Source organism: Oncorhynchus mykiss, chromosome 13 (assembly GCF_013265735.2).
Source record: "Oncorhynchus mykiss isolate Arlee chromosome 13, USDA_OmykA_1.1, whole genome shotgun sequence".
NCBI lineage: Eukaryota > Metazoa > Chordata > Actinopteri > Salmoniformes > Salmonidae > Oncorhynchus > Oncorhynchus mykiss.
In genome coordinates this window covers 48450948-48475797 of record NC_048577.1, presented here as the reverse complement: position 1 = coordinate 48475797, position 24850 = coordinate 48450948, and the positions used below count along the sequence as shown (strand labels likewise).

The window sequence follows — 24850 nt, the reverse complement described above, 5'->3', positions numbered from 1 at the left end:
CTGAATGGTTTACATAGGTGTCAATCTACCACACGCGCGCCACTGACAGGTACTAGAAAAGCTTCTCCGCTAGAAGGTGCAGTAGTTCAAATGATAAATATAAATACTGTCATTGGGACAAACCAATAATAACAGATAGGATGGAGGAGGAACAAGCAAGGGCAATGACTCATGCTGGGAACATGAGCGAAGACAGAACACAAGCTTTCGGTGGGTAATAGCCAGGCGAAGGAGATGGGACTGTAATGAAGGGAGCTCAGTCTGACGGTAGCTATTCCTGTAAATCCACAATGGCTACTCCGGCCTTCAGTAGTTGATCTAGAAGTGCTGATGAGACTACAGAAAGATAGGGAGGGTGTTGATCCATCTGATTTGTGTATGAGATGTCTGGATACTGTGTATCAGGATTATATGGCCGTTTACACAGATGGTTCAGGACGTACTGGGTCAGCGTTTGCGGTGCAGGACTGTGGGGTGGTAGTCAAGAAACATATTACAGATTATCTGCCTGTACATAAAGCAGAGTTGATAGCCATACTGTTGGCCTTGCAGTGGGTGGAGGAAGTCAAGCCAGACAGAGTAGTTATTTGCTCTGATTCATGTGCAGTGTTGATGAGTATCCAGTCCTTTAGGTCACGTAGCAGACAAGGCCATGTTTAATGAGGGTCTACAAACCCATGGCAAGATTAGACAGATGGGTATACAGATAAGATTTACTTGGGTCCCAGCCCATGTCGGGGTGGAGGGGAACGAGGCAGTTGATGTACTGGCTAAACAAGCACTTAGTAGTGGGGATGTTGTAGTTTCAATGAGCAAGGCAGAGGCAACACGCCTGATATGGACAGTGATGGTGCAGAGATGGCAGGAACAGTGTAATAGTGATACGAAGGGCAGGCATTTATTTCCGAAGGGCAGGCATTTATTTCAAGTAAAGAGGCAAGTCAGGGAGGGGAGGACGCACATTTATAATTCTAACAGCTTTTTTGTTGGCAGAGTATTTAAATGTCTTAAAATATAGTTCAATGGCTTTTTGCAAGGGAAGAAGAAGAATAACCAAGCAAGAACCGTGGTCAGACTAATGGAAGGCGTGTCTTGTCACGGCAGACGAATCAGGGGTCGGTTTACTTGTTCCTAGCTCGATAGCTTTGTCAAGTTAGCTAACAGCAGCTCACGGTTGTGGACAGCATGTCCATTCAACACTTAGGGAAACAGGCAACATGCCATGAAATCTCATCAAATTCACAACGCATATAGATACCCGTTATAGCTACGCTATAAACTAGAGGTGAGTATCAAGCTTTGCCATGTTTTATCTTCTGTTTTGCGATATTTAGTCAGCTAGCTAGTGTCTGTTAGCCAGCTAGCTAGCCTTAGCGATCAAGCATCTTGAATTGGGAAGTCTGGCATGTGTTCCTGTTTTGCCATTAGATTAGCTACTCTACTGTACATGCATGGTCGCTCATGTAACGTTAGCTACCTAGGTAGGTTCCACAACAAATGTTTTGTGAGCGTTTTATAATTGAGAAAAGAGCACGACAACATGTTTTTGTTTTTTCCCGTTTTTTTTAGCACGACAACATGTCCGTGTGTTAGTCCATCATCATTACATCACCACGCCAACAAGGCTACAAAGTCAGATTTGCTGACTGGGTGGAGATGTCACAAAGTATCTTTGTAGATGTGGGTGTAGTGCAAACGTGAGATGCAGTACAGTGCAAAATTACAGTTACTTAGCTTTCAGAAAAACATGTTGATCAAACTCAGGCACTTACATTTTTTGAGGTGCATTTTCCAATCTGTTATGTGCATAATCCCAACAGGGTGGAAATGTAAAGACTAAATTAGCCATTTCTCTGTGAGTGAAAGATTGAACTAGCACAGTGGTTCCCAAACGTTTTATTGTCCCGTACCCCTTCAAACATTCAACCTCCAGCTCTAGCACCAGGGTCAGTGCACTCTACAATGTTGTTTTTTGCCATCATTGTAAGACTGCCACACACACACACTATTTAACCATCTTACATATAAAACATTATTTGTTAATTGAAAATTGTGACTAACTCATCACAGGTTAATGAGAAGGTTGTGCTTGAAAGGATGCACATAATTCTGCAATGTTGGGGTGTATTGGAGAGAGTCTGTCTTAAATAATTTTCCACACACAGTCTGTGCCTGTATTTAGTTTTCATGCTGGTGAGGGCTGAGAATCCACTCTCACATTCTCAAGTACGTGGTTGCAAAGTTAATCAGTATCTTTAACAGCGCGATTTGCCAAGGTAGGATACTCTGAGCACAGCCCAATCCAGAAATTTCGATGAGGCTCTCTTGTTCAGATATTGGTAAGTGGACTGGAGGCAGGGCATTAAAGGGATAACGAATTCAGTTGTTTGTATCATCTGTTTTGGGAAAGTACCTGCATAATTGTGCACCCAACTCACTCAGGTGCTTCACTATATTCCATTTGACATTGTCCGTAAGCTTGAGTTAATTTGCACACAAAAAAATCATACAATGATGGAAAGACCTGTGTTGTTGTCCTTGTTAATCGAGACAGAGAAGAGCTCCAACTTCTTAATCATAGCATCAATTTTGTCCCGCACTTTGAATATAGTTGCAGAGTCCCTGTAATCCTAGATTCAGATCATTCAGGCGAGAAAAAACATCACCCAGATAGGCCAGTCGTGTGAGAAACTCATCATCATGCAAGCGGTCAGATAAGTGAAAATTATTCTCAGTGAAGAACTTTAAGCTTATCTCTCAATTTAAAAATAATTGTCAATTCTTTGCCCCTTGATAACCAGCACACTTCTGTATGTTATAAAAGTGTTACGTTATAAAAGCGTTACGTGGTCTCTGCCCAAGTCATTGCATATTGCAGAAAATACATGAGTTCAGGGGCCTTGCTTTAACAAAGTTAACCATTTTCACTGTAGTGTCCAAAATGTCTTTCAAGCTGTCAGGCATAGTGGTTAGACCATTGGACTAGTAACCAAAAGGTTGCAAGATCAAATCCCCAAGCTGACAAGGTAAAAATATGTCGTTCTGCCCCTGAACAAGGAAGTTAACCCACTGTTCCTAGGCCGTCATTGAAAATAAGAATTTGTTCTTAACTGACATGTCTAGTTAAATAAAGGTAAAATAAAAACATTCCCTTGGCAGCAAGAGCCTCTCAGCAACACATTTGATCATATGCTTGAGATGGCTCCCTCTGATCAAGTTCTGGGCTAGAAATGTTTATACATCTCCTCTAGAAACAATTAGCCCTATGTTAGTGGTACTGTAAAGAGAGAGGTAGATGTTCTCTCTTGTTGCTTTCTACACTCTTTCATTCATAACCTGCCAATTATTAATGTATCTTAGTAAACACGTTTGATATCACCCATTTCAATTTGCCATTTGTTATCACCCATTTTCAATTCGTCAGGTTCTAATCCCCCCCGCTGTCTGTATTAAATGTGAGCTTTGTCAATCTTCTGTGGATAGTAGTTTTTATGTTACCAGACGTGCTATTGTTTCAGTGAGGTGTTGTGGAAGTGTGTGGGGTTTGAAAACTGGGTGTAGTAGCTAGGAGAGGGGAGACGTGCACACAACAGATACCTTATCTTAGTGTGTCAAGCGCTCTATTATAAACCCTCCTATCCCACATGAACGAGGCTACTGTACGTCTAGTCACTATCACTTAGAAATAGACTCCTTAATAACAAGCTGTTTGTCATTTGGACTAGTAGTGGCTGTTGGCTATTCAAGGACCCCTAAGACACACGTTTGGATAATATGCAGGAGCCTAGGATTAGGCTAAGCTCAAGCTTTACAATAGTCATGCTGTTGTCCAGGCAGTGACCAGGCTGGCCGTCTTGCCCTGAGGACATTCTGTATTTTGTCTCAGTAATCAGGCACAGTTTGACAGAGTATAGCCTAGCTCAAAGCAGAGGCACTCCCCAACAGCCTTGTTTATTTCACATACAATGGAATCTGTCAAGCACTAACTAGCCTCTCATTAGAAGACAAAACTAAAGTAACACTATGACAATGACATTTGAGTAGTGTGGTTAAAGTTGATGTTTTCTGTCTCCCTGTCTGTCTCAGGTGGTCAGGATGGGGGAACGGCCTGTTGTTACCCCCTCAGCTGGGATCACTCCAGTGCAGCAGATGCTGGCCTCTGGCACTGGGGCGCTGCTCACATCAGTGTTCGGTAAGATCAATGTCCAATAGAGGGGCACAACAACAAACATGTCCTCTCTGCCAATAAATAAATAAACCTACCTAGGGGAATTTAGGGGAACCAGTAAAAGCACAGATTGCAAACACCAAGATGGTGGACTGAACACAGCTATGTAGACCACCTCGAGATAAAAACGTCATATTCAAAATCAGTAAGTTAGACTAAATATTAGCACTACACAATCTGGTGGGGAATATTAGCTCCTTCAATCTGGATAACAACACAAAACAAATCATAAGACTAGAGAAATGTATCAACAAATATGATGAAAACAAGCAACACCCAAACATGGCAGAGAGTAAGACAGGGGAACCTACTTCAAAATGAAAACGTGACTCTTCTACAGACACAGACAATTTAATATTTTCACCACCGGGACTGGTAAAGGACAAAACCCATCTGTTAAAATCAATAAATGACAAACTGGGTATACTTGAACTAGTCGGTGTTGGTCAATTTCTTCAACAGATGATCAGGTCTATATAATTATCAAACTTATATAATTATATATATATATACAGTGCCTTGCGAAAGTATTCGGCCCCCTTGAACTTTGCGACCTTTTGCCACATTTCAGGCTTCAAACATAAAGATATAAAACTGTATTTTTTTGTGAAGAATCAACAACAAGTGGGACACAATCATGAAGTAGAACGACATTTATTGGATATTTCAAACTTTTTTAACAAATCAAAAACTGAAAAATTGGACGTGCAAAATTATTCAGCCCCTTTACTTTCAGTGCAGTAAACTCTCCCCAGAAGTTCAGTGAGAATCTCTGAATGATCCAATGTTGACCTAAATGACTAATGATGATAAATACAATCCACCTGTGTGTAATCAAGTCTCCGTATAAATGCACCTGCACTGTGATAGTCTCAGAGGTCCGTCAAAAGCGCAGAGAGCATCATGAAGAACAAGGAACACACCAGGCAGGTCCGAGATACTGTTGTGAAGAAGTTTAAAGCCGGATTTGGATACAAAAATATTTCCCAAGCTTTAAACATCCCAAGGAGCACTGTGCAAGCGATACTATTGAAATGGAAGGAGTATCAGACCACTGCAAATCTACCAAGACCTGGCCGTCCCTCTAAACTTTCAGCTCATACAAGGAGAAGACTGATCAGAGATGCAGCCAAGAGGCCCATGATCACTCTGGATGAACTGCAGAGATCTACAGCTGAGGTAGGAGACTCTGTCCATAGGACAACAATCAGTCGTATATTGCACAAATCTGGCCTTTATGGAAGAGTGGCAAGAAGAAAGCCATTTCTTAAAGATATCCATAAAAAGTGTCATTTAAAGTTTGCCACAAGCCACCTGGGAGACACCAAACATGTGGAAGAAGGTGCTCTGGTCAGATGAAACCAAAAAACCAATGAAACCAAAATTGAACTTTTTGGCAACAATGCAAGACGTTATGTTTGGCGTAAAAGCAACACAGCTCATCACCCTGAACACACCATCCCCACTGTCAAACATGGTGGTGGCAGCATCATGGTTTGGGCCTGCTTTTCTTCAGCAGGGACAGGGAAGATGGTTAAAATTGATGGGAAGATGGATGGAGCCAAATACAGGACCATTCTGGAAGAAAACCTGATGGAGTCTGCAAAAGACCTGAGACTGGGACAGAGATTTGTCTTCCAACAAGACAACGATCCAAAACATAAAGCAAAATCTACAATGGAATGGTTCAAAAATAAACATATCCAGGTGTTAGAATGGCCAAGTCAAAGTCCAGACCTGAATCCAATCGAGAATCTGTGGAAAGAACTGAAAACTGCTGTTCACAAATGCTCTCCATCCAACCTCACTGAGCTCGAGCTGTTTTGCAAGGAGGAATGGGAAAAAATGTCAGTCTCTCGATGTGCAAAACTGATAGAGACATACCCCAAGCGACTTACAGCTGTAATCGCAGCAAAAGGTGGCGCTACAAAGTATTAACTTAAGGGGGCTGAATCATTTTGCACGCCCAATTTTTCAGTTTTTGATATGTTAAAAAAGTTTGAAATATCCAATAAATGTCGTTCCACTTCATGATTGTGTCCCACTTGTTGTTGATTCTTCACAAAAAAATACAGTTTTATATCTTTATGTTTGAAGCCTGAAATGTGGCAAAAGGTCGCAAAGTTCAAGGGGGCCGAATACTTTCGCAAGGCACTGTATATATATATATCAGTTGATGTCGAAAGTTTACATACACCTTAGCCAAATATATTTAAACTCAGTTTTTCACAATTCCTGACATTTAATCCTAGTAACAATTCCCCGTCTTAGGTCAGTTAGGATAACCACTTTATTTTAAGAATGTGAAATGTCAGAATAATAGTCGAGTGATTTATTTCAGATTGTATTTCTTTCATCACATTGCCAGTGTGTCAGAAGGTTTACATACACTCAATTTGTATTTGGTAGCATTGCCTTTAAATTGTTTAACTTGGGTCAATTGTTTTGGGTAGCCTTCCACAAGCTTCCCACAATAATTTTGGCCCATTCTTCCTGACAGAGCTGGTGTAACTGTCAGGTTTGTAGGCTTCCTTGTCGCACACGCTTTTTCCTGTTCTGCCCACACATTTTCTATAGGATTCAGGTCAGGGCTTTGTGATGGCCACTCCAATACCTTGAATTTGTTGTTCTTAGGCCATTTTGCCACAACTTTGGAAGTATGCATGGGGTCATTGTCCATTTGGAAGACCCATTTGCGACCAAGTTTTAACTTCCTGACTGATGTCTTAAGATGTTGCTTCAATACATCCACATAATTTTCCATCCTCATGATGCCATCTATTTTGTGAAGTGCACCAGTCCCTCCACAGCAAAGCACCTTCACAACATGATGCTGCCACTCCCGTGCTTCACAGTTGTGATGGTGTTCTTCGACTTGCAAGCCTCCCCATTTTTCCTCCAAACATAACGATGGTCATTATGGTCAAACAGTTCTATTTTTGTTTCATCAGACCAGAGGACATTTCTCCAAAAAGTACGATCTTTGTCCCCATGTGTAAACAATTGTACACTAAGTTGACTGTGCTTTTAAACAGCTTGGAAAATTCCCAAAAATTATGTAATGGCTTTCGAAGCTTCTGATAGGCTAATTGACATAATTTGAGTCAATTGAAGGTGTACCTGTAGATGTATTTCAAGGCCTACCTTCAAACTCAGTGCCTCTTTGCTTGACATTATGGGAAAATCTAAATAAATCTGTCAAGACCTCAGAAAAAAATGTAGACCTCCACAAGTCTGGTTCATCCTTGGGAGCAATTTCCAAACGCCTGAAGGTACCACGTTCATCTGTTTAAACAACAGTACGCCAGGATAAACACCATGGGACTACGCAGCAGTCATACCGCTCAGGAAGGAGACGTGTTCTGTCTCCTAGAGATGAACGTACTTTGGTGCAAAAAGTGCAAATCAATCCCAGAACAACAGCAAAGGACATTGCGAAGATGCTTGAGGAAACAGGTACAAAAGTATCTATATCCACAGTAAAATGACTCCTATATTGATATAACCTGAAAGGCCGCTTAGCAAGAAAGAAGCCACAGCTCCAAAACCACCATAAAAAGCCAGACTATGGTTTGCAACTGCACATGGGGACAAAGATTGTACTTTTTGGAGAAATGTCCTCTGGTCTAATAAAACAAAAATAGAACAGGACAACAAAGTCAAGGTATTTTAGTCGCCATCACAAAACCCTGACCTCAATCCCATAGAAAATTTGTGGGCAGAACTGAAAAAGCGTGTGTGAACAAGGATGTCTACAAACCTGACTCAGTTACACCAGCTCTGTCAGGAGGAATGGGCCATAATTCGCCCAACGTATTGTGGGAAGCTTGTGGAAGGCTACCTGAAAAGTTTGACCCAAGTTAAACAATTTAAAGTCAATGCTAACAAATACTAATTGAGTGCTTGTAAACTTCTGACCCACTGGGAATGTGATGACAGAAATAAAAGCTGAAATAAGTCATTCTTTCTAATATTATTCTGACATTTCACATTCTTAAAATAAAGTGGTGATCCTTACTGACCTAAGACGGGGAATTTTTACTAGGATTAAATGTCAGCAATTGTGAAACTTTTGAATTTGAATATGTATCTCAGTAAAAAAACGAAACGTCCCTTTTTCAGGACCCTGTCTTTCAAAGCTAATTTGTAAAAATCCCAAACTTCACAGATCTTCATTCTAAAAGGTTTAAACACTGTTTCCCAATCTTGTTAAATGAACCATAAACAATTAATGAACATGCACCTGTGGAACAGTCGTTAAGACACTAACAGCTTTCAGACGGTAGGCAATTAATAAGGTCACAGTTATGAAAAATTAGGACACTAAAGAGGCCTTTCTACTGACTCTGGAAAAACACCAAAAGAAAGATGCCCAGGGTCTCTGCTCATCTGCGTGACCGTGTCTTAGGCACAGAAGCCTCAAGTCCTCAACTGGCCGCTTCATTAAATAGTGCCTGTAAAACACCAGTCTCAATGTCAACAGTAATGAGGCGACTCCAGGATGCTGGCCTTCATGAATGTCTCGTATGCTGTGTGATGGCACGAACAAATTAATGATTGATTGATGCAGTAGCCTATATAACTATAGAAATATAGGCCTAAGAAAGTTACAGTACACAGGATGTGGTCTTAGGCCTACAGCTCGATGGTGGTTATACAAGGCTGCTATTCTAAGCCTATGTCATTGTTTATTATTATAATGATGATCATAATAATAGTAATGATAACAATAAGGAGATCCAGAAATAGGAGGGTTACAATTTTGAACAGTGTAAACACTAAATAGTACCAGAGAAGTCTGATTTAATCAACGATAGTGTAAAAAAAGGGTAAAGGTACAATGCTTGTGTACATACAGTGCCTTGCGAAAGTATTCGGCCCCCTTGAACTTTGCGACCTTTTGCCACATTTAAGGCTTCAAACATAAAGATATAAAACTGTATTTTTTTGTTAAGAATCAACAACAAGTGGGACACAATCATGAAGTGAAACGACATTTATTGGATATTTCAAACTTTTTTAACAAATCAAAAACTGAAAAATTGGGCGTGCAAAATTATTCAGCCCCCTTAAGTTAATACTTTGTAGCGCCACCTTTTGCTGCGATTACAGCTGTAAGTCGCTTGGGGTATGTCTCTATCAGTTTTGCACATCGAGAGACTGACATTTTTTCCCATTCCTCCTTGCAAAACAGCTCGAGCTCAGTGAGGTTGGATGGAGAGCATTTGTGAACAGCAGTTTTCAGTTCTTCGCAAAGTTCAAGGGGGCCGAATACTTTCGCAAGGCACTGTATCTGGCTGTGTTGGCAAAATCACTACATATCCCATCGCACCTAGCGAGGAGAGGCTGCCTGTTGTCACAGTTCCAAGACCAGTCAAACGTCCAGCTAACCCTATGCCAATGTCACAGTTTCAAGACCAGTCAGAAACGTCCAGCTAACCCTATGCTAATGTCACAGTTCCAAGACCAGTCAGAAACGTCCAGCTAACCCTATGCTAATGTCACAGTTTCAAGACCAGTCAGAAACGTCCAGCTAACCCTATGCTAATGTCACAGTTCCAAGACCAGTCAGAAACGTCCAGCTAACCCTATGCCAATGACGCCGGTGAATCTGAAAACTGATGTTGAGTCCGTTTTAAGTAGCAATGATATCCTTCTCCACCGTCTTACGACAGATTTCACAAACCAGTCATGAATTATAACTATTGTAGCAAAGGAGTTTTGAAGTTGAGGGTGCAATATTTCTGAAGTTTGGCAATGAGGACAAAAACTAGCATAGTTCAGTAGCCAGCTAGTTTAGCCAGGGAAAATGAGCTCGGACCTAGTGCGCATGTGTGCATGTGCCCCAGGCAAGTTCAGGAGACATATTATAGATTTTATACCCTGATATCAGGAGCTGGTGGCGAAAAGTGAGATTAATCAATTCAGAGACTGAAACAAATAAATCAAATGACAAATATTTAAGGAGAGTGAATCGATTTACCCTACTGAAATCAATTGTAACAAAGCTTTATTAGATACTGTCTCTACAGAATTAGCTAGCTTGTTGACCACACTGATTTTCATCAGGTTACGAGCAGGATTACGATTCATGATATCAAGACTTGAAATGCACTCTTTTAGCTGTTGAAAAATGAAATGTTTGTAAAAAAAAAAAGAAAAAAAGTATGTATAAAAATGATTAAATGTTATTAAATATGTACATAATTTACATGAGCTCTCTGCCTAGCCTGCCACTAGGTGCCATGGCAACTGTAGAACTAGGATGAAATGTTCCATGGGTGACCGAAGCCTCCACGACAACACAGGAGTCTGCCACAACTGCATCAGAGGCTGTCACTGGTTCACTTTGTGTGTCCATCTGAGCTCCACTCCAGTCTGGTTGTACAGGTTGAGATCTGGCTAGTGTGACCAGACTACAAAGCCTGCGGAACTAGTGTCCAAGCCTTGTGTGTAGGAACAGCCCCCCCCCACAGATTTTTTTCAGAGAAGACACCGTTCTAGAACACTATTCCATTTTCCCAGATCCACTCACACACTGCACCTCACACAAGCATACGCTCACACTCATGTATGCAGGTGTTCCTCATTGATGAGACCCATGATGGGTGTAAATAGATCAGTATAATTGAATCTGTCTCTCTTTCACAGTCACACCACTGGACGTGGTGAAGATAAGGCTGCAGGCCCAGCAAACACCATTCTATCAAGGTAGAACACTAACAGATAACATTCACTGCTTATACGATGAGTCTGCTTATTGCTTCTTACCATTGCGGGGATAGTCTAAGTATTAGATGTTTATGTCCCCACTCCCCACCCCTGAAAACTGGGGAGGCAGGTAGCCTAGTGGTTAGCACATTGGGCCAGTAACCGAAAGGTTGCTAGATTGAATCCCCGAGCTGACGTGGTATAAATCTGTTGTTCTGCCCCTGAACAAGGCAGTTAACCCACGGTTCATAGGCCGTCATTGTAAATAAGAATTTGTTCTTCGCTGACTTTTCTAGTTAAATAATAAAAAAATTATAAATTAAATAAATAAAGTCAACTGCACTGTCATCACTTTCCCTGTGAGAGACTACATTCAGCCTCTTGCCCATCTGCTCCCTAAGCCTAAATAATAGAAGAGGGGTTGAGGTAAAGGGGGTTTAGAAGTCCTTATGTCGGCAACCTTCGGCAGCCATGTCAGGCTACATTTAGTGGAATGTGAGACATGCTTTAGCTTTTCTCTGCTCAAATGATTATTTTGTGTGTCTTGTGCTCTTTGATTCTCTCCATCTCTGTGTTTCTATCTCTCTCTTTGCTTTGTTTCATAGCTTTAGCTGCTGACTCTGCTTCATGGAGTGGTGTAATCCGCCCCTCCAAATGTGAGTAAACCCGCCGGCGCCGCTCGCTGCATGCCCAGACTTTGCCCAGTCTGACTGACTACATGTGCCTATCTGGTACTGCTCTGCCAATATGACCTACTAACAAACTGGGTTTCCTGGGAAAACAAAACAAATGCGCTTTAACCATAGTCTGAGCAAATTGATTTTGAAATCTTTGGCAATTATATGTACCCTCTGTTAGAGGTCGACCGATTATGATTTTTCAACGCCGATACTGATTATTGGAGGACCAAAAACGCCGATACCGATTTAATCGGCCGATTAAAAAAAAAAATATATATATATATATATATATATGTTTTTTATTTGTAATAATGACAATTACAACAATACTGAATTAACACTTATTTTAACTTAATATAAAACATCAATAAAATCAATTTAGCCTCAAATAAATAATGAAACATGTTCAATTTGGTTTAAATAATGCAAAAACAAAGTGTTGGAGAAGAAAGTAATATGTGCCATGTAAAAAAGCTAACATTTAAGTTCCTTGCTCAGAACATGAGAACATGAAAGTTGGTGGTTCCTTTTAACACGAGACTTCAATATTCCAAGGTAAGAGGTTTTAGGTTGTAGTTAATATAGTATTTATAGGACTATTTCTCTCTATACCATTTGTATTTCATATACCTTTGACTATTGGATGTTCTTATAGGCACTTTAGTATTGCCAGTGTAACAGTATAGCTTCCGTCCTCCTCCTCGCCCCTACCTGGGCTCGAACCAGGAACACATCGACAACAGCCACACTCGAAGCATCGTTACCCATCGCTCCACAAAAGCCGCGGCCCTTGCAGCGCAAGGGGAATAACTACTCCAAATCTAAAAGCGAGTGACGTTTGAAACAGTATTAGCGCACACCCAGCTAACTAGCTAGCCATAACTAACTAGCTAGCCGTTACACCAGCCATTAGGCTGATAGGCTTGAAGTCATAAACAGCTCTGTGCTTGCGAAGAGCTGCTGGCAAAACGCACGAAAGTGCTGTTTGAATGAATGATTACGGGCCTGCTGCTGCTCAGACTGCTCTATAAATCAGACTTAATTATAACATAACAACACACAGAAATACGAGCCATTGGTCATTAATATGATCGAATCCAGAAACTATCGGAACCGTTCGGTAATTTATCTAACGGGTGGCATCCCTAAGTCTAAATATTCTTGTTACATTGCACAACCTTCAATGTATGTCATACTTACGTAAAATTCTGGCAAATTCGTTCGCAATGAGCCAGGCAGCCCAAACTGTTGCATATACCCTGACTCTGCGTGCAATGAACGCAAGAGAAATGACACAATTTCACCTGGTTAATATTGCCTGCTAAACTGGATTAGTAGTTATAACTAGTGATTATGATTGATTGTTTTTATAAGATAAGTTTAATGCTAGATAACAATTTACCTTGGCTTCTTCTGCATTCGCGTAACAGGCAGGCTACTCGTGGAGTGCAATTGTTAGAGCGTTGGACTAGTTAACTGTGCGGTTGGAAGATTGGAACCCCTGAGCTGACAAGGTAATAATCTGTCGTTTTGCCCCTGAACAGGCAGTTAACCCACAGTTCCTAGGCAGTCATTGGAAATAAGAATGTGTTCTTAACTGACTTGCCTAGTTAAATAAAAGGTCAAAAAAAAAAATGTACAATCGGAAATCGGCGCCCAAAAATACCGATTTCTGATTGTTATGAAAACTTGAAATCGGCCGTAATTAATCGGCCATTCCTGGGGGATGTATAATCGATGGGGGATGTATAATCGATGCAACGCTGGGGGATGTATAATCGATGCAACGCTGGGGGATGTATAATCGATGCAAAGCTGGGGGCTGTATAATCGATGCAACGCTGGGGGCTGTATAATCGATGGGGGCTGTATAATCGATGGGGGATGTATAATCGATGGGGGATGTATAATCGATGCAACGCTGGGGGATGTATAATCGATGGGGGCTGTATAATCGATGGGGGATGTATAATCGATGGGGGATGTATAATCGATGCAACGCTGGGGGATGTATAATCGGTGCACCGCTGGGGGATGTATAATCGATGCAACGCTGGGGATGTATAATCGATGGGGGATGTATAATCGATGCAACGCTGGGGGATGTATAATCGATGCACCGCTGGGGGCTGTATAATCGATGCACCGCTGGGGGATGTATAATCGATGCAACGCTGGGGGATGTATAATCGATGCACCACTGGGGGATGTATAATCGATGCAACGCTGGGGATGTATAATCGATGGGGGATGTATAATCGATGCACCGCTGGGGGCTGTATAATCGATGCACCGCTGGGGGATGTATAATCGATGCACCGCTGGGGGCTGTATAATCGATGCAACGCTGGGGGATGTATAATCGATGCAACGCTGGGGGATGTATAATCGGTGCACCGCTGGGGGATGTATAATCGGTGCACCGCTGTGGGATGTATAATCGATGGGGGATGTATAATCGATGCACCGCTGGGGGATGTATAATCGATGCAACGCTGGGGATGTATAATCGATGCAACGCTGGGGGATGTATAATCGATGCAACGCTGGGGGATGTATAATCGATGCACCGCTGGGGGATGTATAATCGGTGCACCGCTGGGGGATGTATAATCAATGCAACGCTGGGGAATGTATAATCGATGCACCGCTGGGGGATGTATAATCAATGCAACGCTGGGGGATGTATAATCAATGCAACGCTGGGGGATGTATAATCGATGCAACGCTGGGGGATGTATAATCAATGCAACGCTGGGGGATGTATAATCAATGCAACGCTGGGGGATGTATAATCGATGCAACGCTGGGGGATGTATAATCGATGCAACGCTGGGGGATGTATAATCGATGCAACGCTGGGGGATGTATAATCGATGCACCGCTGGGGGATGTATAATCAATGCAACGCTGGGGGCTGTATAATCGATGCAACGCTGGGGGATGTATAATCGATGGGGGATGTATAATCGATGCAACGCTGGGGGATGTATAATCGATGGGGGATGTATAATCGATGCAACGCTGGGGGATGTATAATCGATGCACCGCTGGGGATGTATAATCGATGCACTGCTGGGGGCTGTATAATCGATGCAACGCTGGGGGATGTATAATCGATGGGGGATGTATAATCGATGGGGGATGTATAATCGATGGGGGATGTATAATCGATGCAACGCTGGGGGATGTATAATCGATGCACCGCTGGGGGCTGTATAATCGATGCACCGCTGGGGGATGTATAATCGATGCACCGCTGGGGGCTGTATAATCGATGCACCGCTGGGGGATGTATAATCGATGGGGGATGTATAATCGATGCAACGCTGGGGGATGTATAATCGGTGCACCGCTGGGGGATGTATAATCGATGGGGGATGTATAATCGATGGGGGATGTATAATCGATGCACCGCTGGGGGATGTATAATCGATGCACCGCTGGGGATGTATAATCGATGCACCGCTGGGGGCTGTATAATCGATGCAACGCTGGGGGATGTATAATCGATGGGGGATGTATAATCGATGGGGGATGTATAATCGATGCACCGCTGGGGGATGTATAATCGGTGCACCGCTGGGGGCTGTATAATCGATGCAACGCTGGGGGATGTATAATCGATGGGGGATGTATAATCGATGGGGGATGTATAATCGATGCACCGCTGGGGGATGTATAATCGGTGCACCGCTGGGGGCTGTATAATCGATGCACCACTGGGGGATGTATAATCGATGCAACGCTGGGGATGTATAATCGATGGGGGATGTATAATCAATGCAACGCTGGGGGATGTATAATCGATGCACCACTGGGGGATGTATAATCGATGCAACGCTGGGGATGTATAATCGATGGGGGATGTATAATCGATGCAACGCTGGGGATGTATAATCGATGGGGGATGTATAATCAATGCAACGCTGGGGGATGTATAATCGATGCACCACTGGGGGATGTATAATCGGTGCACCGCTGGGGATGTATAATCGATGGGGGATGTATAATCGATGCAACGCTGGGGGATGTATAATCGATGCAACGCTGGGGGATGTATAATCAATGCAACGCTGGGGGATGTATAATCAATGCAACGCTGGGGGATGTATAATCGATGCAACGCTGGGGGATGTATAATCAATGCAACGCTGGGGGATGTATAATCGGTGCACCGCTGGGGATGTATAATCGATGGGGGATGTATAATCGATGCAACGCTGGGGGATGTATAATCGATGCAACGCTGGGGGATGTATAATCGATGGGGGATGTATAATCGATGCACCGCTGGGGGCTGTATAATCGATGCACCGCTGGGGGCTGTATAATCGATGCAACGCTGGGGGATGTATAATCGATGCAACGCTGGGGGATGTATAATCGATGCAACGCTGGGGGATGTATAATCGATGCAACGCTGGGGGATGTATAATCCATGCAAAGCTGGGGGATGTATAATCGATGCAACGCTGGGGGATGTATAATCGATGCACCGCTGGGGGATGTATAATCGATGCAACGCTGGGGGGATGTATAATCGATGGGGGATGTATAATCGATGCACCGCTGGGGGATGTATAATCGATGCACCGCTGGGGGATGTATAATCGATGCAACGCTGGGGGATGTATAATCGATGCAACGCTGGGGGATGTATAATCGATGCAACGCTGGGGGATGTATAATCGATGCACCGCTGGGGATGTATAATCGATGCAACGCTGGGGGATGTATAATCGGTGCACCGCTGGGGGCTGTATAATCGATGCACCACTGGGGGATGTATAATCGATGCAACGCTGGGGATGTATAATCGATGGGGGATGTATAATCAATGCAACGCTGGGGGATGTATAATCGATGCACCACTGGGGGATGTATAATCGATGCAACGCTGGGGATGTATAATCGATGCAACGCTGGGGGATGTATAATCGATGCAACGCTGGGGGATGTATAATCAATGCAACGCTGGGGGATGTATAATCAATGCAACGCTGGGGGATGTATAATCAATGCAACGCTGGGGGATGTATAATCGGTGCACCGCTGGGGATGTATAATCGATGGGGGATGTATAATCGATGCAACGCTGGGGGATGTATAATCGATGCAACGCTGGGGGATGTATAATCGATGGGGGATGTATAATCGATGCACCGCTGGGGGCTGTATAATCGATGCACCGCTGGGGGATGTATAATCGATGCAACGCTGGGGGATGTATAATCGATGCAACGCTGGGGGATGTATAATCGATGCAACGCTGGGGGATGTATAATCGATGCAACGCTGGGGGATGTATAATCCATGCAACGCTGGGGGATGTATAATCGATGCAACGCTGGGGGATGTATAATCGATGCACCGCTGGGGGATGTATAATCGATGCAACGCTGGGGGATGTATAATCGATGGGGGATGTATAATCGATGCACCGCTGGGGGATGTATAATCGATGCACCGCTGGGGGATGTATAATCGATGCAACGCTGGGGGATGTATAATCGATGCAACGCTGGGGGATGTATAATCGATGCAACGCTGGGGGATGTATAATCGATGCACCGCTGGGGGATGTATAATCGATGCAACGCTGGGGGATGTATAATCGATGCACCGCTGGGGGATGTATAATCGATGGGGGCTGTATAATCGATGGGGGATGTATAATCGATGGGGGATGTATAATCGATGCACCGCTGGGGGATGTATAATCGATGGGGGATGTATAATCGATGCACCGCTGGGGGCTGTATAATCGATGCACCGCTGGGGGATGTATAATCGATGCAACGCTGGGGGATGTATAATCGATGGGGGATGTATAATCGATGCACCGCTGGGGATGTATAATCGATGGGGGATGTATAATCGATGCAACGCTGGGGGATGTATAATCGATGGGGGCTGTATAATCGATGGGGGATGTATAATCGATGCACCGCTGGGGGATGTGTAATCGATGGGGGATGTATAATCGATGCACCGCTGGGGATGTATAATCGATGCACCGCTGGGGATGTATAATCGATGGGGGATTTATAATCGATGCAACGCTGGGGGATGTATAATCGATGGGGGCTGTATAATCGATGGGGGATGTATAATCGATGGGGGATGTATAATCGATGCACCGCTGGGGGATGTATAATCGATGGGGGATGTATAATCGATGCACCGCTGGGGGCTGTATAATCGATGCACCGCTGGGGGATGTATAATCGATGCACCGCTGGGGGATGTATAATCGATGCAACGCTGGGGGATGTATAATCGATGGGGGATGTATAATCGATGCACCGCTGGGGATGTATAATCGATGGGGGATGTATAATCGATGCAACGCTGGGGGATGTATAATCGATGGGGGCTGTATAATCGATGGGGGATGTATAATCGATGCACCGCTGGGGATGTATAATCGATGCACCGCTGGGGATGTATAATCGATGGGGGATGTATAATCGATGCAACGCTGGGGGATGTATAATCGATGGGGGCTGTATAATCGATGGGGGATGTATAATCGATGGGGGATGTATAATCGATGCAACGCTGGGGGATGTATAATCGATGCACCGCTGGGGGATGTATAATCAATGGGGGATGTATAATCGATGCAACGCTGGGGGATGTATAATCGATGCAACGCTGGGGGATGTATAATCGATGCACCGCTGGGGGATGTATAATCGATGGGGGATGTATAATCGATGCACCACTGGGGGATGTATAATCGATGCAACGCTGGGGGATGTATAATCGATGCACCGCTGGGGGATGTATAATCCATGCAACGCTGGGGGATGTATAATCGATGGGGGATGTATAATCGATGCACCGCTGGGGGATGTATAATCGGTCCACCGCTGGGGGCTGTATAATCGATGGGGGATGTATAATCGATGCAACTCTGGGGGATGTATAATCGATGGGGGATGTATAATCGATGCAACGCTGGGGGATGTATAATCGATGGGGGATGTATAATCGATGCAACGCTGGGGGATGTATAATCGATGGGGGATGTATAATCGATGGGGGATGTATAATCGATGCACCGCTGGGGGATGTATAATCGGTGCACCGCTGGGGGATGTATAATCGATGCAACGCTGGGGGATGTATAATCGGTGCACCGCTGGGGGATGTATAATCGATGCAACGCTGGGGGATGTATAATCGATGCACCGCTGGGGGATGTATAATCGATGCAACGCTGGGGGATGTATAATCGATGCACCGCTGGGGGATGTATAATCGATGCAACGCTGGGGAATGTATAATCGATGCACCGCTGGGGGATGTATAATCAATGCAAAGCTGAGGGCTGTATAATCGATGCAACGCTGAGGGATGTATAATCGATGGGGGATGTATAATCGATGGGGGATGTATAATCGATGCAAAGCTGGGGGCTGTATAATCGATGCAACGCTGGGGGATGTATAATCGGTGCACCGCTGGGGAATGTATAATCGATGCACCGCTGGGGGATGTATAATCGATGCAAAGCTGAGGGCTGTATAATCGATGCAACGCTGGGGGATGTATAATCGATGGGGGATGTATAATCGATGGGGGATGTATAATCGATGCAAAGCTGGGGGCTGTATAATCGATGCAACGCTGGGGGATGTATAATCGGTGCACCGCTGGGGGATGTATAATCGATGCACCGCTGGGGGATGTATAATCGATGCAACGCTGGGGGATGTATAATCAATGCACCGCTGGGGGATGTATAATCGATGCACTGCTGGGGGCTGTATAATCGATGCAACGCTGGGGGATGTATAATCGGTGCACCGCTGGGGGATGTATAATCGATGTATAATCGATGGGGGATGTATAATCAATGCACCGCTGGGGGATGTATAATCGATGCACCGCTGGGGGATGTATAATCGATGCAACGCTGGGGGATGTATAATCGGTGCACCGCTGGGGGATGTATAATCGATGGGGGATGTATAATCGATGCACCGCTGGGGGCTGTATAATTGATGGGGGCTGTATAATCGATGCACCGCTGGGGGCTGTATAATTGGTTAGATAAAATACCAAATGGTTCCGTATTTCACTGAAATAATAAACGTTTTGTTTTCGAAATGATAGTTTCCAGATTCGACCATATTAATGACCAAAGGCTCGTATTTCTGTGTGTTATTATGTTATAATTAAGTCTATGATTTGATATTTGATAGAGCAGTCTGACTGAGCGATGGTAGGCAGCAGCAGGCTCGTAAGCATTCATTCAAACAGCACTTTTGTGCGTTTTGCCAGCAGCTCTATAATGTGGAACATAAACTGATGGAACATTTTATATCTGTTACACTGGCAATACTAAAGTGCCTATAAGAACATCCAATAGTCAAAGGTAAATGAAATACAAATGGTATAGAGAGAACTAGTCCTATAAATACTATATTAATTACAACCTAAAACCTCTTATCTTGGAATATTGAAGTCTCATGTTAAAAGGAACCACCAACTTTCATATGTTCTCATGTTCTGAGCAAGGAACTCAAACATTAGCTTTTTTACATGGCACATATTGCATTTTTACTTCTCCAACACTTTGTTTTTGCATTATTTAAACCAAATTGAACGTTTTATTTATTTGAGGCTAAATTGATTTTTATTGATGTATTATATTAAGTTAAATTAAGTGTTAATTCAGTATTGTTGTAATTGTCAGTATTACAAATACATTTGTTTTTTAAATCTGCCGATTAATCGGTATCGTCTTTTTTTGGTCCTCCAATTGGTAACGGAGTTGAAAAATCATAATTGGTCGACCTCTAATGTCTATATATGTGTGTGTGTGTGTGTGTATATATATATATATATATATATATATAAAACTTCATACTCTTCCTCATTGCACCCTTATACTCTGAGCTGAATGATTATATGGGTTACAGCCATGGCGCTCTCTCTCTATCTCTCCACTCAGCTACACCATAACTCACTCTGAACATTTTATAAAGAAAACTAAGGGAAATTTGCGCAGATATTGTAACCAGCTAGTTAGTATTAGCATATTGAACTTCACAAGGAAATGATGTGGTAACAATGAGTGCTTTCTGGTACTTGAAAGAATTCAACATGATTCATAGCTACCGGGTATCAAATTGTGCCTTGTGGTACTTGTGTTTATGAATCTCAAAGAAAGTAGTTCATAGGTTATACTGTATAACACTTATTTTACTATGTAATTGTCTATTACTAGAGGAGCTTGTTTGTTTGTTTATAGATTTCTCCTCAAATACTTTGCCTTGGATTGACCATTTGCCAATACCTAAAATAAGGCAAACACTAGTAGTCCAGAGCAGGCCTTGGCTAGAGCAGCCTTGGTGTTATCGTCCCCAGTGTCTGTCTGACCGGTCATTGCCATAACCTCTGTTATTAATAGCTTATCTAACCTCTGTCATGGACACCCTCACATCAATATAAGTTCAACTATTGACTGAAAAACAAACTGTTAAAGTATTATTTTTTATTTTTTACCAATGTCATTATTTTACAGAACTATTGAATATCCATTCATTTGACATAGAACTAGAAGCTATAGATGTATCAAACGGACATACTGTAATTACACATGAATGCGTGCCCTACAGAGACGCCAACATTTGGCATTACTCCCAGTAGGTTCACATTTACCTATCTATAGTATAGATAGAAGTAGAGCATGTCTCATACAGTAACATATTAACCAGTATGGTTGTTTTGGTGACCTTGTTCTTGTGTTTTGTGTCTCAGGGAAGTGCTTCCTGTATTGTAATGGCCTGATGGATCACATCTATGTGTGTCAGTATGGGGCCAGCTGCACCAGCTGGTACAAAACACCAACCCACTTCAGTGGCACCCTGGTAAGAGACTCAGAATCCTCTTATTCACTCCCACCAACACAGCACAACATCACCTGGTTTGACATAGTTAAAACACTGGATGGGGAACGACCTGTCTTTTGAAGTCCCAAATGTTTGTATTTTTTTGGAACTCCACAGTTCCCAAGGACAAACACGGTGTGGTGTTTGTTTTTCTCAGGATGCTTTTGTGAAGATCACGCGCAACGAGGGGGTCAGGTCTCTGTGGAGCGGGCTGCCTCCCACACTGTGAGTCACTGGGGTATTTCAAGTACATGTATTTGTAATAAAGAACGGTAACAAGAGCGATCAGTCCTTGATTGTATAAAAGAGAAAAACTCAGAACTATGACTTCATGGTTTCAATTTCAGTGTGTTGTTTTGCACCTAATCATGTAACAGCTTGCAGAGCTTTGAGATTGACAGTTTCTTGCTGTTTGTGTACAGGGTGATGGCGGTGCCTGCCACGGTCATCTACTTCACCTGCTATGACCAGCTCAGAGACTTACTGCGCTACGGCATGGGGTTCCAAGGCAACTACATCCCCCTGGTGGCTGGGGGTCTCTCTAGACGTAAGTGGACTACATGGGACGGGGATTCACAATGTCTTGAAGTTGATTAAGTCTTGATTATGATACAGTTCAGTTGTCACACACCACACTAAGAATGTAGATGTATAATAATGCCATTATTACATTGTTCCCTTCTGTAATGTGTTTGTTGCTGCCCCTCTTCCGTTGACTCCCCCATGTCTGTGTGTTCTCCAGTGGGAGCAGTGAGTGTGATCAGCCCATTAGAGCTGGTGCGTACCAAGATGCAGTCCCGGAAGCTGACCTACAGCGAGCTGAGGGTGTGTATCCGCTCTAGTGTTGCCCAGGATGGCTGGCTGTCCCTGTGGAGGGGCTTGGGACCCACCGTCCTACGAGACGTCCCCTTCTCAGGTGAGACTTCACCTCCATGGACGTTATGTCACTAACCATTTATCTGTCACTGCTAGGGCTTAGTTGGACTGGTTGATAGTAGTTGGGGGTTACATAATGAAGACTGCCTGTGTGGGTGAATAATAAATACTATCTTCGGTGTGATAATGTTTCTCAGTGACTTTTCAACCTGACTGTTTTTCTGTGTGTGCAGCCCTGTACTGGTTCAACTATGAGCTGGTGAAGGCCCATCTGTGTGATCAGTACAATGTGTCTCAGGCCACCTTCTCCATCAGCTTCACAGCAGGGGCCATCTCTGGAGCTGTGAGAATCTCATTAATATCACTACTGGGAATTTACAATGCATGTTAAGCAGATGTCTTATATTAGATTTCATGAAGAAGATGATGGATGGTTTGTACATTGCAAGGTGTATACAGCTAAATAGTCAAATTATTTTTTTCCCGCTCCTATTCTTTTCAGTTTACTGTAAGTGAGGCAGAGGTGTGTTTTATTATAGGTAGATCATTGACAAATATGGATAAGAGTTCAGTGTGCTATCTCTCACCAGGAAAGGAAAGCCAGTTGTAAACACAGATGTTATTTGTATTTAAGACAGAAAGAGGCCATGATAAATAAAATCAAATGCCTCTCCCTGCTGAAAACAGGCCTGTTTGTTTAGAGATTCTCTCATATGTGAGAGAAGTGGACACACTTACTTAGCCTAGATCTGTAGTAAAACAGGAAGTTCCCTGTCAAATCATGGAAGTTTGACAGTCCTCTCATGAGTTATTATAAGGGTTGAGTTGACACCAGAAAAAAATAGAGAATTGCTGTGTCATTGTGACAACCATTAGACTGTTGATAATTGATAACAGGTGGACCCCCTGGTTAAAGCCTGTTTTTAGTGTTTCACCTGTCTAGTTACATAACGTACTGCTGATCAATAGATCAGGGGGTAAGTTATGTTGATTTCACTGGGTATTGTTGTTGATTTCACTGTGTATTGCTTATAGAGAGTGTATCTATTGTCTTCTGTCCCAGGTTGCTGCCATCATGACTCTACCTTTTGACGTGGTGAAGACACGAAGACAGATCCAACTGGGAGAGATGGAGACACTGGGAGGTGTGTAATTACAGGGTCTTATGTACCCATATGGCCATTCACGTCTGAAATCGTATTTTATCCTCTGATAGAACGTAGGATTGCCCACTAAATCTCTGTCTTTCTCCCCTTCCTCCTAGTCCCTGTGAAGTATCCCACATCCACATGGCATATCATGAGGGGAATTTTGGCTGAATCGGGATACAGGGGGCTCTTTGCAGGTAAGTCCAAAGATATATAAAAAATATATATTTGCAATGCCTGAAGCGCTGTTATAGTAAGCAGTCTGAATGGAGGACTAAATCAGGTAAATTGTGTCTCTTTATCCCCCTCAGGTTTCCTACCCAGGGTGATCAAAGTTGCCCCAGCCTGTGCTGTCATGATCAGCACCTATGAGTTTGGGAAGAGCTTCTTCCAGAAGATGAACCTTGACCGGGAGCAACGGGCCTGCTGAGGGGCTGTGTGTGTGGAGAAGCAGGGTTGGCTACCTTCTTCTGGGGCAGAATGGGAAGACCAAATGCATGGTTGAGCTGAGATGAGTGGATATTCTTAATGTAGCATTCTCTCATATTGATTTGTCATCTGACCAATGGTAGCCTACTATTCAATGTCCATTTTTGTGATGGGAATAAATACCATGTAGGTAGGTGGGTTACCAATGGCTCATTCCCCTAGGATGAGAACTGGGTTTTATGAGTTAATTTGGTACATGTTATTCAATCAAATGAAATACTTCAGACAAAACAGCTGGCAAATTGACTATGCTATCTAAAAGGGGTTGACATACTTTTTATTTATATTTTTACATGATTGAATGTGTGCAGGTTTTCTGTTGATCCATTTCAGACCTGGGCTAAGTCAATATAGTTTTTTTGAAGAATGTTCATTAGATTTTTTTTCAGCATTTCAGAAAGATCTGGAGTTCTACTAACTAGGCTACTGGACTGAACTGAGTTGTTGCCTTGATCTTCAATTTGTGTGTTTATTATTTCTTGTGTACCTTACATGGATGTATAGAATGTTTTACTGTTTTTTAAATTTTTTATTTCACCTTTATTTAACCAGGTAGGCTAGTTGAGAACAAGTTGAGATGGACAGTTGTAAAATAAAAAAGGTGTTGCACCAATCACAAGAGCTTTTGCCTTATCTATTAGCTGATGCATTTCTGTTACAGTTGAATTCTGTGGCGGACTGCACTAACATCGAATAGTCCCCGCGATATGCAACTGTTCAGGGAAGTCAGGAACCAATACACACAGTCAGTCAGGAAAGCTAAAGCCAACTTCTTCAGGCAGAAGTTTGCATCCTGTAGCTCCAACTCCA

At 43.1% G+C, this 24850-nt stretch overlaps 1 protein-coding gene across 4 annotated transcripts; it reads left to right on the top strand.

The window, feature by feature from the left end:
- The first annotated feature begins 76 nt into the window (after positions 1 to 76).
- On the top strand, positions 77 to 24173 carry LOC110486634 (solute carrier family 25 member 39). Of its 4 annotated transcripts, none has more exons than XM_021558386.2 (12): positions 77 to 210; positions 4087 to 4192; positions 10880 to 10939; positions 11545 to 11595; positions 21397 to 21506; positions 21685 to 21752; positions 21950 to 22074; positions 22270 to 22443; positions 22637 to 22746; positions 23467 to 23548; positions 23668 to 23748; positions 23863 to 24173. In XM_021558386.2, the coding sequence occupies exons 2-12, from the start codon at positions 4096 to 4098 to the stop codon at positions 23979 to 23981; spliced, it is 1077 nt and encodes a 358-aa protein (XP_021414061.1). In that variant the 5' UTR covers positions 77 to 210; positions 4087 to 4095; the 3' UTR covers positions 23982 to 24173. The 4 variants fall into 4 exon arrangements, with proteins under 4 accessions (XP_021414061.1, XP_021414062.1, XP_021414060.1 ...); XM_021558385.2 differs by lacking the exon at positions 77 to 210 and adding an exon at positions 773 to 1285; XM_021558387.2 differs by lacking the exons at positions 77 to 210; positions 11545 to 11595 and adding an exon at positions 758 to 1285.
- Positions 24174 to 24850: the final 677 nt, after the last annotated feature.

Bases quoted from the DNA above. Each gene is read 5' to 3' on its own strand.
- LOC110486634 (XM_021558386.2), top strand. From the start codon at position 4,096: ATGGGGGAACGGCCTGTTGTTACCCCCTCAGCTGGGATCACTCCAGTG. The intron at 22,075-22,269 runs GTAAGTGGACTA...TGTGTTCTCCAG, and splicing joins GGCTGGGGGTCTCTCTAGAC to TGGGAGCAGTGAGTGTGATC. The intron at 22,444-22,636 runs GTGAGACTTCAC...CTGTGTGTGCAG, and splicing joins ACGAGACGTCCCCTTCTCAG to CCCTGTACTGGTTCAACTAT.